At 32.5% G+C, this 10,509-nt stretch overlaps 1 protein-coding gene across 1 annotated transcript; it reads left to right on the top strand.

The window, feature by feature from the left end:
- Positions 1-677: 677 nt before the first annotated feature.
- Positions 678-5,391, top strand: LOC113222816 (fibrinogen silencer-binding protein). The gene is made up of 2 exons (XM_026452420.1): positions 678-1,051; positions 4,866-5,391. Exons 1-2 carry the CDS (start codon positions 678-680, stop codon positions 5,389-5,391), a joined length of 900 nt encoding a protein of 299 aa, XP_026308205.1.
- Positions 5,392-10,509: the final 5,118 nt, after the last annotated feature.

The following is a 10,509-nucleotide window of genomic DNA, read 5'->3' as shown; positions in this document are numbered from 1 at the left end:
CAGAGGCTAATGTAGACTGTAAAAGGAAGGAGAAGCTTAGCTTTACCGTGGAGTCTGGGTCTGGGTGTAACCTAACTAGCTAGGGGATATGCAATTCCTGATTGACAGCAGGTCCAGCATTATGCAGATTTTGTAAGGGAGAACACTCAGCTCAGAAACAGTGATGAGAGGCTCTGTTAGGAATTACTGCATTCACCACTCATATCTTTTAGTTTTCTGTCTACTGGATTTGCAAACAAATAGCACAAAACAGTTCCTCTTTTGTTTTTATTAAAGTGATACTGCAATGCAGTTCAGTCTGTCAGCTAGGCATACGTGTGAAATTTGATATTCTCACTAAATTAGCTAATTTTTAGCTGTGTTCCATGCTTATCTCTAGACCTTTGTGTATTAAATCCTGTCTCGAGCTGTTCCCTTTATACACAAGTGTGTTTTGCTTGTGCCTTCCTGTCTTCTTCAGTGAGAAGCTTTATGTAGGTCAGGCTTGGCTTAAGCAGATTTCCTGAACCTGCGTCAGCTTAAGCTGGAGGAATTTTAATAAACCCTCCCCTGTAGGCGTGGGCCTAAATGAGGCTAGCCTAGTTAAGCCTGATCTTTTTCTGTTTGTGAAAAGAGCTGAGCAGAGCTGAAGGCTGCATGGTGGTTTCAGAAACTGCCTACTTAATTTGAAAAGAACAATGGTAGGAAAGGCTAGATCTTCCAATTTTACCTTATCCGAAAAGCTTGATTTGCTAAAGCTTGTGAAGCCATATGTGAAAATTCTCGAAGAACACACTAATAAACATTCAGTAATAGTGGAAAAGAATAGATGTTGGGATATCATAGCAGTTAACTATAATGCAATTGGAGTAGACCGCCCTCCTCGAACAGCACAGGGCCTACGCACCCTTTACAAAAGGCTCAAAGAATATGCCAAACAGGAGCTATTGCAGCAAAAAGATACCCAATCAGATTTTAAAAGCAATATTTCTGAGCCAACCAAGAAAGTTATGGAGATGATTCCCCAGATTTCCAGTTTTTGCCTGGTAAGAGACAGGAACCACATACAAAGGTAAGCTTTATTTTGTTTTGTTATGGAAAATTATGGCGCCTCCTATCTATTGGGCTTTGGCTTAGTCGTGATAGAGATATGCATAATAAGCATCCCCACAACGGGAGCAATGAATAGTGTCTTTGTTTTGCATTTTTTAAAAAGAGAAAAGTGAGGCTATGAGGAATTTTTCTGTTGCATTTAAGCTACTTTTTACTGTCTTCCCCTCCCCCTTCCCTCCTGTAGTTTCTAAAAGTAAAGGTTAGGGAGGAATAAGTGGGATGAAATTTGTGACATCACTTCATAAACTTTTGAAGCTTTAAAATTAAATTATTTAGTTTGCTTCTGAGAGATACTTTTTTTCTCTTTTAATATTGCATTTCACTGGAATTTTCAATTTTATATAAAATTTATATAGAGTTAGCAGTTTCTAGAGAAATGGAACCTTTGCTTTTTTATGAATTGTCATTGTCTACACTTACTGAATATGTGTTAATTAACAAATATAACTAAAATCAATAAGTAAACTTGTTAATGGCAGGATTGTGTATATGAAGACAGTTTAAATTATTTTTCTAACACATTTAAAATAAAGATGAACGCAACTAAAGGGAGTTAATGCCTAATTAGGGATGCAGTTTACTTAATAAAATTAAAAGTTTTTTTTTTGTTTTTATTCCTTAATGGTCTAGTTTCACTTTGATCTTGGATCATATAGGAAAGAGTAAGCTTTCTCTTACTGCTTTGCAAGGATATCAAATTATGAATTTTAAAATACCCCTAAGAGCAACTGGGTTATTTTAGAGTTAGAAACAATTTTTTGGTTAAACTTGTGTTCTATGTAACTATTTGCCTTGGAATTTTCAAAAGTATTATCTTGTCACTAATTCAGATTGTAACCTCTGGCAAAATATAAAAATGGCAGCTACATTCTTATTCTGAACCATTTAGAGTAATTTAAACAAATTGTAAACTCCTTGTTAGTTTGAGGAGCCTTTCACACAAAGCTTTACACAATGTGCTTTTCTATTGGTGGAAGAGGCATTATATAAGCAAATTATTGATTACTGTGAAATCCCTTTGAAATTAGGAGAGAAACAGAAAAAAACCACTTTGTAGCCAAATGCATATGTTATTTTGGTAATTTACTAGGAAAGTATTTTTGAGCCTAGCTTCTTAGCAGATACTACTTATTTCTACTGGATAGCACAGTAAAAAAATACCACCAGTGGGAATCCAGGACATGAATGCACAGTGGATTAATTCTTGGGGCCACTGGTTAAAATGTTCACTGTGATGACAAATGATGAAATCCCAATAGCTGGATATCCAGAAAAGTACACAGTAAAATTGTTTTATACAGTGCTACTTATGCAGAATTTTCTCCCCCTTGGACCATGGAGAAAAATGTTTTTTGCATTGCAGGTATAAAACTGTACCCTTTGGTTAGTAGGTATAGGTTTTTATAATTTGAAAACTACATGTAGAAACTGTAATTTTAGTTAGTTGCATATTTTCAAAATACAGTGAGTACAGAAAAGAAACTATATAAATATACAAGTATCTGGTTACATTTTGACCATTTGTGTGTGTATGTTTACAATATTCACACACAAAAAAATCTTTTGGGATATCAACATTTCTCTGATAAAAATGAATTGATTTGTGCGTTTCTATACCTATGACTTAAATAATACCAATTTGTTAGATTTTAAAGGGAAGAATATGAGAAACATCCCTCTTAAATTCTTGTGTTATTGTGTCTACATTGACATTTTATCTGTTAGCTTTCTTTAATCTATATATTTAATGTGCTTATATTTATTTGATTGACATCATCCTTGAATCTTAATAATCTCAGAAGTTTATAATTATTCTATAATCTTAACTATACTTCTACATAAATATGCCTGTTAATCTTACCAAACTCTTCCTTTTTAATAAGGAAAATACAAGTGTTTGCTTTGTTTAAAATACTTAAAAATATATACCTGTTTTGTAAGGCTATTTATTTCGGTAACTCACATTGACTTATGTCTTTATTTTTACTTCTTCCTAATATCAGTTTTTATTTTGTGTTTTTGTAAACTGATCTTCAAAGTTCTGATTCTCAAGTCCTTCTCTGTCATTTTTGTGACCTGCTCTAAAGCTTTTTTTCTCCCTTTTTACATTGTTATGCCTTAGTTGTAATGTTTTAGCTAAAATGGAATGGAATGTTCCAGATATAAGGCGTATTTTTAATTTACTTGGGAGTATAATGTCTATGTTTATACTCTTATTTTACATACTAATTTGAAATAGTAATTATGTGATTTTAAAAACTTAATTTTCATATGCAATTTTAACCTTTTCCCATTCCAGGTTTTAGCAGAGCTATTAATAGAAGCAGAGCTTGCTACTTTGAATTACATTTATAATTAATTGTTTTGTTTTTGGAAATCATCAAATGACACAGAGACAAGAACAAAAATGAATTTATATAATCTACAAATAGTTTTTTTATTACATACTATGTATATGTTTCATTTTGTCTCTTAGATAAATATCTGATATTTCTGGCAATTTAATGCCATTAATAAGTAATGTATGAGTAGTTTTAATCTTTTTCTATGCATTCTACTTGAACTTGTTCCAGCATTTTAATCATCCATGTAGAATGTATTTTAATTATGTTTCTTATATGTAAAATCTTCTCTAAATAATATTAAATAAAATATTTCCATTAATGTTCAATAATCTAATTTCCCTTTATAACTTTTATTTTTAAATTAGGCAGAAGCATAAATTAAAAAAAAAAACCTCAAGGAGCAGATATTCTTAATTCACAGCTTCACGTTATACATAAAATTATGTTTAGAAAACATAATTTTAAGGTTTATTGCATTTATAATATCATAACTTGTTATATTAAAGTTTAAATTATGCTAAAGCTGTAGTTGTCTCCGTTAGGAATGCATAGTTGGTGGAAATTATGTGTAAATTTAATAAACCTTTAATATATCTGTATAGGCCATTAAAAATGTTTCATTAAAAAAATCATTTAGTTTGTTCTTTTCAGTCATTCAACACATAATGAGCACCTCCTAGGTTCTAAGTACAGTACCTACTAGGTACTGAGTATGCAGTTGTGGATTAAAACCGTTGCTCTTGTGAACTTTACCTGACCAGTGATTGAAAGACTTAAAGAGCAATTGAGTCATGCGGTTCAGGATAGGTAAAAGGGAAGTTTTTCCTAGCAGATAAAAGCATCTGAAATAAGAAAGGATAACCTCCAGTAGTTGAGCATATCCCAAAGCCATATACAATCTTTATGTTTTATTTTTTGGGCAGATGCAGAAATAGTACCTCCCATAGGTGGCCTTTCACTGTCCTCTTAAAAGTTATGGGCCTTGGTGGTTTTAAGATCAGTCCAGGAGAGCAGAAGCAGGAAGTCTAGGGCTAAGGTATGGGGATAATAAGACTGAGAATGCATTAAATGGCTCTTTACACCATTTGAAAACCTTAGGGTTGTGGGAAAGATTGAGGTCTGTTTGACAACATTAAAACTGACTTTTCTTTGTTGTTTTCTTCATTGGCCTTCTGTAATATTTGTAATTTCCTGCCCCTTAAAAGTACAATTTTAAAGTTAAGGATGGGGGAGATCTTTAAGTATATATTATTGAAATCCCAATCTTAGTCACTTTAATGTATTTCAAGTGTTAAGATTTTTTTTTGTTTTGTAACTTTATAGTTTTAAAGCTTCACAGTTTAATGTATATTAAATATAAAATTATGCTATAAATATACTCTTTTTTCATTTGATTTACATATTATAATGCTTTTTTGTGTGCTATAGTGCAAACTTGGATGAGGAGGCACAGGCTGGTACCAGTTCACTACAGGTAATGTTGGATCACCATCCTGTTGCTATTACAGTGGAGGTGAAGCAAGAAGAAGACATTAAACCACCTCCTCCACTGGTTTTAAATTCTCAACAGAGTGATACTTTAGAGCAAAGAGAAGAACATGAATTAGTACATGTTATGGAAAGATCCTTGTCGCCTTCACTTTCCTCTGTTGATATGAGAATGACATCGTCTCCATCTTCTATTCCAAGGAGAGATGATTTTTTTCGGCATGAGAGTGGTGAACACTTTAGGTCACTATTAGGGTATGATCCTCAGATCCTGCAAATGTTGAAAGAGGAGCATCAGATAATTTTAGAAAATCAAAAAAATTTTGGATTGTATGTTCAGGAGAAGAGGGATGGATTGAAAAGAAGGCAGCAGCTAGAGGAAGAGCTACTAAGAGCAAAAATTGAAGTGGAGAAGCTGAAAGCAATTCGCTTACGGCATGATCTACCTGAATATAACAGTCTTTAAGTTTTTTTTTCAATCTTGCAATTTGATAATTTTGATTTTGGCCAAATTACTTTAATTTGGGAATATCCTGAAACAAAATGCACGTTCTTGAAAAATGTTAATCTCTATTATGGAAAAACTTTTTTGATATAATTTTCTAATTATTTTCTTTTGAGATATTAAAATTTACTGGTTGGTTGGCATGGTTATAGTTTTTATTGTCTTCTTTTTTTTTTCCCCTACGTTTAATTGTTGACCTTACAAAAGATGTTTTATTCTGATCACTAAGATATACACAAATACATAAACAAACACATATTCTTTCAAAGTTCTGAGTCTTTTTTTTTTTTTTTTTTAACATTTTTAGTTAGAACTTTGAAAGCTATAATTAGAGATTTTTAAGTCAGTCTAATTTAGGAGCTATACTAACCTAATACCAAGAAGCTTGTCTGTATGACATTGGTTTTTATGCTTTTATCTTTTGAAGGAGTAAATCCTAGGATTTTAGAGATGGAAAATATTTGGAGAACACTTTTTTCCATCTCTGCAGTTTAGGGGTAATGAAACAGGTCCAGGGAGAACTCAATGACTTACTTAGGGTAACAAAGCTATTTATGGCAGAGCAGAGACCAGCACTCAGTTTTTCTTTGTGTAATTTCCTTCCCTCTATTCGATAGAAGTAAATATCCACTAAAAATATTCTCTAGATTTAAATATTAGAAGCATTTGTTTCATTAAAATTGCCTTTAAAGATTGTTAGGTTGTGAAATCAGGATAATTATATCAATTACCCCATTCTCTCTCTATTTTTGTTCCAGCAAAATAGATAAGGTATTCCACTGAAGCTATTATATATTTTGGCTGTGTGATTTAAAGACATGTCTTAATTCATTTTAAATGTCCTGTTCTGGAAAAAATTTCTTTCATGGTAAAAATCAGAATGAATAAATTTAAAATTTTATTTTTTAATAAGTATTGTTATTTTAGTATTCGTGGAAATAAAACCTCAATTCTTAAAGCATACATATTAAATTTATATTAAATCTCTAATATGTATGTTACTTAAGAATTTCTATTTTTTGCTGGGGCTTTGTTGAGAAAAGATTTTTAAGCCAAGTTTTAGAATGGAGTGGGTGGAATTTCAGCAGTGAAGGGGACCATGGATGTTTGAAGCCAGAGTGAGAAGCTGGAAAAAAGAGGAATGGGAAAAAGTGGATTGAGTGTATAAGCACAAATGCGGTGGTGAGCCAGTAATTTTAAGTGAATGTAGAGAGAGTCAGTTTGGGCTGTGGTATCCTGGACTAGGAAGGACATCTCCCTGGACTAGGTAGGGCAGCTGCTGTTTAGCTCCAGCAGAATTTTCACATGTGGGAATAAACCAGAAATCTGTATTTTTAATGCAGAATTTTCCAATTTAAAAATGTTTGCAAATAACACAAAATGCTTTTAAAACATTATACAGACAACATGTGAGTGGGCCTCATTGAGCCATTGGGCTTCCAGTTTGTGGCCTTTGGAGTAGAGCAATGGTTTTCCAAGTATGGGTCCTGACCTGCCGCATCGGCATCACTTGAGAGCTTGTTAGAAATGTAAATCCAATTCCAACTGAATTAGAAACCCTGGGGGTGGGGTCAGCAATCTCTTTTAATAACCCGCTAGAGATTCTGATGCATGCTAAAGTTTGAGAACCAGTGAAACAGAGTATTTTGGAACCTCACTTGGTGCCCAAATCATGCTAGTCTCAAAATTTTTGTTAAAGAGTAGTTGAAAGTGAACTGAAGGATATAAATTTGGGTGATGGTTGGTACCAGATTATGAATTACATTAAATACATTTTTTTTTTTTTTTGAGATAGAGTCTTGCTTTGTCGCCTAGGTTGGAGTGCAGTGGCACGATCTTGGCTCACTGCAATCTCTGTCTCCCAGTTTCAAGCGATTCTCCTCCCTCAGCTTCCCAAGTAGCTGGGACTACAGGCGCCCCACCATGCCCGGCTAATTTTTTTGTGTTTTTAGTAGAGACAGGGTTTCACCGTATCAGCCAGGATGTTCTGGATCTCCTGATCTCGTGATCTGCCCGCCTCTCAAAGTGCTGGGATTACAGGCGTGAGCCACCATGCCCAGCCTAAATACTATTTTTAATGAGTCAGACTTAATGTACAATGTGAAGCCATTGAATGCTTTGAATTAGGGGAGTAATTTGATTATAGTTGTGATTTAGGAGGAGTGGCGTTTAGGGACAGGCATTGTATTAAGAACTTAAATCAGAAATTTAAGTTATGGCTCTAGAAATAGAAAAAAATGAAGTCTTTAAGGTACTATTTTAGTATGTTGACTGCTTAATTTCATTGGTTGGATTAAAAAGAGTGTTTTATAGCTGGTAGAGTTAACTGTTTTAATTATAAAGATGCCCTGAATATATAATATGTTATATCCTTTTGACAATGTTACCTTTTCTCCTTAATCTGTGCTATGACTTTTCTTTGAGTCTATTCAATCTTGTAATTCTTAATTTGAGGTAATGTTTCCCAGTATAATTCTACTAAATACATCTTGGCAGTAGTAAGCTTTATTTTTTTAAATTATTGAAAGCACATATATGAGATGTAATTCACTTTACAGTTTCAGCATGCTACTAAGAATTGATAGTGAATGTTCAATTTGAATGTTGGCTTTTACAGCAAATCAGAGTTTTCCCAAGTGTGTTCTGTGGAACATTAATTCTGTGAGATGTTTCTAGAAAAGAGATCTGTGTTCAAAAAAGATTTTTTTTTTTTGGTGGTTAGGTTCTAAAATAATTGTGGAAGGAAAAAATTATATATATACAAGGTAGCCCTTGAAAATTCCTTTGCTGCCAATAAAATAGCATAAACATAGTCTGCTACAGTCATATTTTTCTCCAGCATTGTTTAAGATTGCTTTTTCTTTAGTGTGTTAGGTGACACAATTCATTAGCATTTAGGGGCTGTATACAATAAGAAACTTATTTTAACGTATTTTTAAACACCAGAATCACACTCTGAGTTTACTGCAGCAACTTTTCCAAGTCAATCTTATTTTTCTCCAAGTCAATCTTGTTTACTTTTAATTTGCAAAAGTTTAAATGCATATAATTCTGCTCATTGTCTACCTCCTCTTGTACAACCATGATTAACATAGTATGGTTTATGAGAATTCCTGTATAAAGAAAATTATTTATTTGACCATAGAATCCTTTTTGGAGGCTATTATCTTACAGAGTATCTTAGGGTAATTTGGAACCAAACCTTTTTTTTTCTTCTTTTTTATATTGAGACTTTTTTGAGTTTGGGGACTGCTTACCAACTAACATTAGCAGTTTTTGTTGAGGACAAGTTTCATTAAGGGGAATATATAGGAGCAAGTTTGCTAGTACAATGGAATATACACTTGGCTCTCTATCTGCAGGTTTCACATCTGCACATTGAACCACTGTGGATTGAAAATATTGAGGCAAAAAAATAAATAACAATACAATAAAAGTAATACGAAATTTAAAAATACAGTATAACTGAGGTAGGAGTTGGGCTAAGCCCCAGTTTTGGGGCTCACTTGTCCTATATCCTAACAACTATTTACATAGTAGTTACATTTGTATTAGGCATTGTAAGTAATCTAGAGATGATTTAAAGTATATGGAAGGATGTGTGTAAATTGTATGTGAATACAAACATTTTATATAAGGGACTTGAGTATCTGTGGATCTTGATGGGGTAGGGGGTGTCCTGAAACCAATCCCCCTTGGATACTGAGGGATGACTATACACTTAAGCCACCAAACATCCTGCATACCATAGACAATTGTTTGGGGGCCATGAGTTTTCATTACAAAATGTAATGCTGGGAGAACATAGAGAAGAGTGATTTTGTTTTTTAAATGTAGACTTGATTCTGTAGAAATATACTACATTTGAGAAATATACTAAGTAAATAGATTATTTCATCCAATACATTCGTAATTTAGATAGTGGATAGCCACTTTCCTATCTTTCTCCTATCCATATGAATGTAAATGGATATGTTGTTACAACTTAAGATTTTCTAAACTAGCTGTGATTTATAATGACATCCTGAGAAAAGTCAATGAAACTCATTTCCAATGAATACCAGATTTCTTAAAATGGTCAAGTATTTTTCTTTTTTGTATGATGAGATATCAACTTGGTGTTATTTCATTTTTTTTTTAAGGAGTCACTCTACCCTGTTCTATGTTTACTTATGTGAAAATGTTTAAAATATGAGTTTTTTTTTTAATGTGCCTTCTTTTAGAGTGATGTCAACTTTTAAATACACATGTTTAAATAACTTAGAGTGTAATAAATTGTGTTTAATATATACTGTAGATAATGATGGTTAAATGCTTTGTTAACACATGTTCTTTTAAATACAAGATAATGCTTTGTACTGATTTGTGTACTTTTTTTGTGTGCCGTTAAGACAAATAATTCAGTACTGTAGAGGTAAAATTTTTTGATGAGGTATAATTGAAATACATTATTTAGATGATTATGTTGTAATAGATGGCCAATGTACCATATCTAAATATCACATTTCATTTCTTTTTTCAAATGTTAAGAGCCACAACTTCTCAAAATCACATATTTGACAGTGAATTTGATTGTTAATACTTAAAAATAATTAGATGACATATGGTTGCCTACTTAAACAAGAGTAAGTTCTTAGAATATGCTACCTAATTAAACATTAACAGTCAAGCAAAATCTTTGTATACGATTTTGAGAAATTGTTCAATATATTTTTATATATCTTTTATATTGATTAAAGCTAGTAGTTATAATTTGAACATATTATTTATTTTTAGTTTTTATTTGCTTTGTAATAGTGGAAAGCAAAATAAATGAGTAAATAAAAATAAAAATAAAAATATCGCTCATATCAGTCCAGACAACTTAAAGGATATATCATTGTAATTCCACTTTGCTAGCAGGTCTTTTTTGTTTTAAAGTTTATGTGTGTCAAGCCTGTAATCCCAAGACACATTAAAGTGGTAAAAACAAAATTTATTCAGTAACTACTGGCAATAGGGGAAAGAGCTGAGCTCCATGATTTGTGCAGTGGTGACTGGGCCTTTTAAAGGGAGAATGAGGGAGTATGGAAAGTGGAG

Source organism: Piliocolobus tephrosceles, unplaced genomic scaffold, assembly GCF_002776525.5.
Source record: "Piliocolobus tephrosceles isolate RC106 unplaced genomic scaffold, ASM277652v3 unscaffolded_35374, whole genome shotgun sequence".
Taxonomy (NCBI): Eukaryota; Metazoa; Chordata; class Mammalia; order Primates; family Cercopithecidae; genus Piliocolobus; species Piliocolobus tephrosceles.
Note: the sequence above shows the minus strand (reverse complement) of the source record. Positions and strands in the feature narration are given on the sequence as shown.

Bases quoted from the DNA above. Each gene is read 5' to 3' on its own strand.
- LOC113222816 (XM_026452420.1), top strand. From the start codon at position 678: ATGGTAGGAAAGGCTAGATCTTCCAATTTTACCTTATCCGAAAAGCTT. The intron at 1,052-4,865 runs GTAAGCTTTATT...TGTGTGCTATAG, and splicing joins GACAGGAACCACATACAAAG to TGCAAACTTGGATGAGGAGG.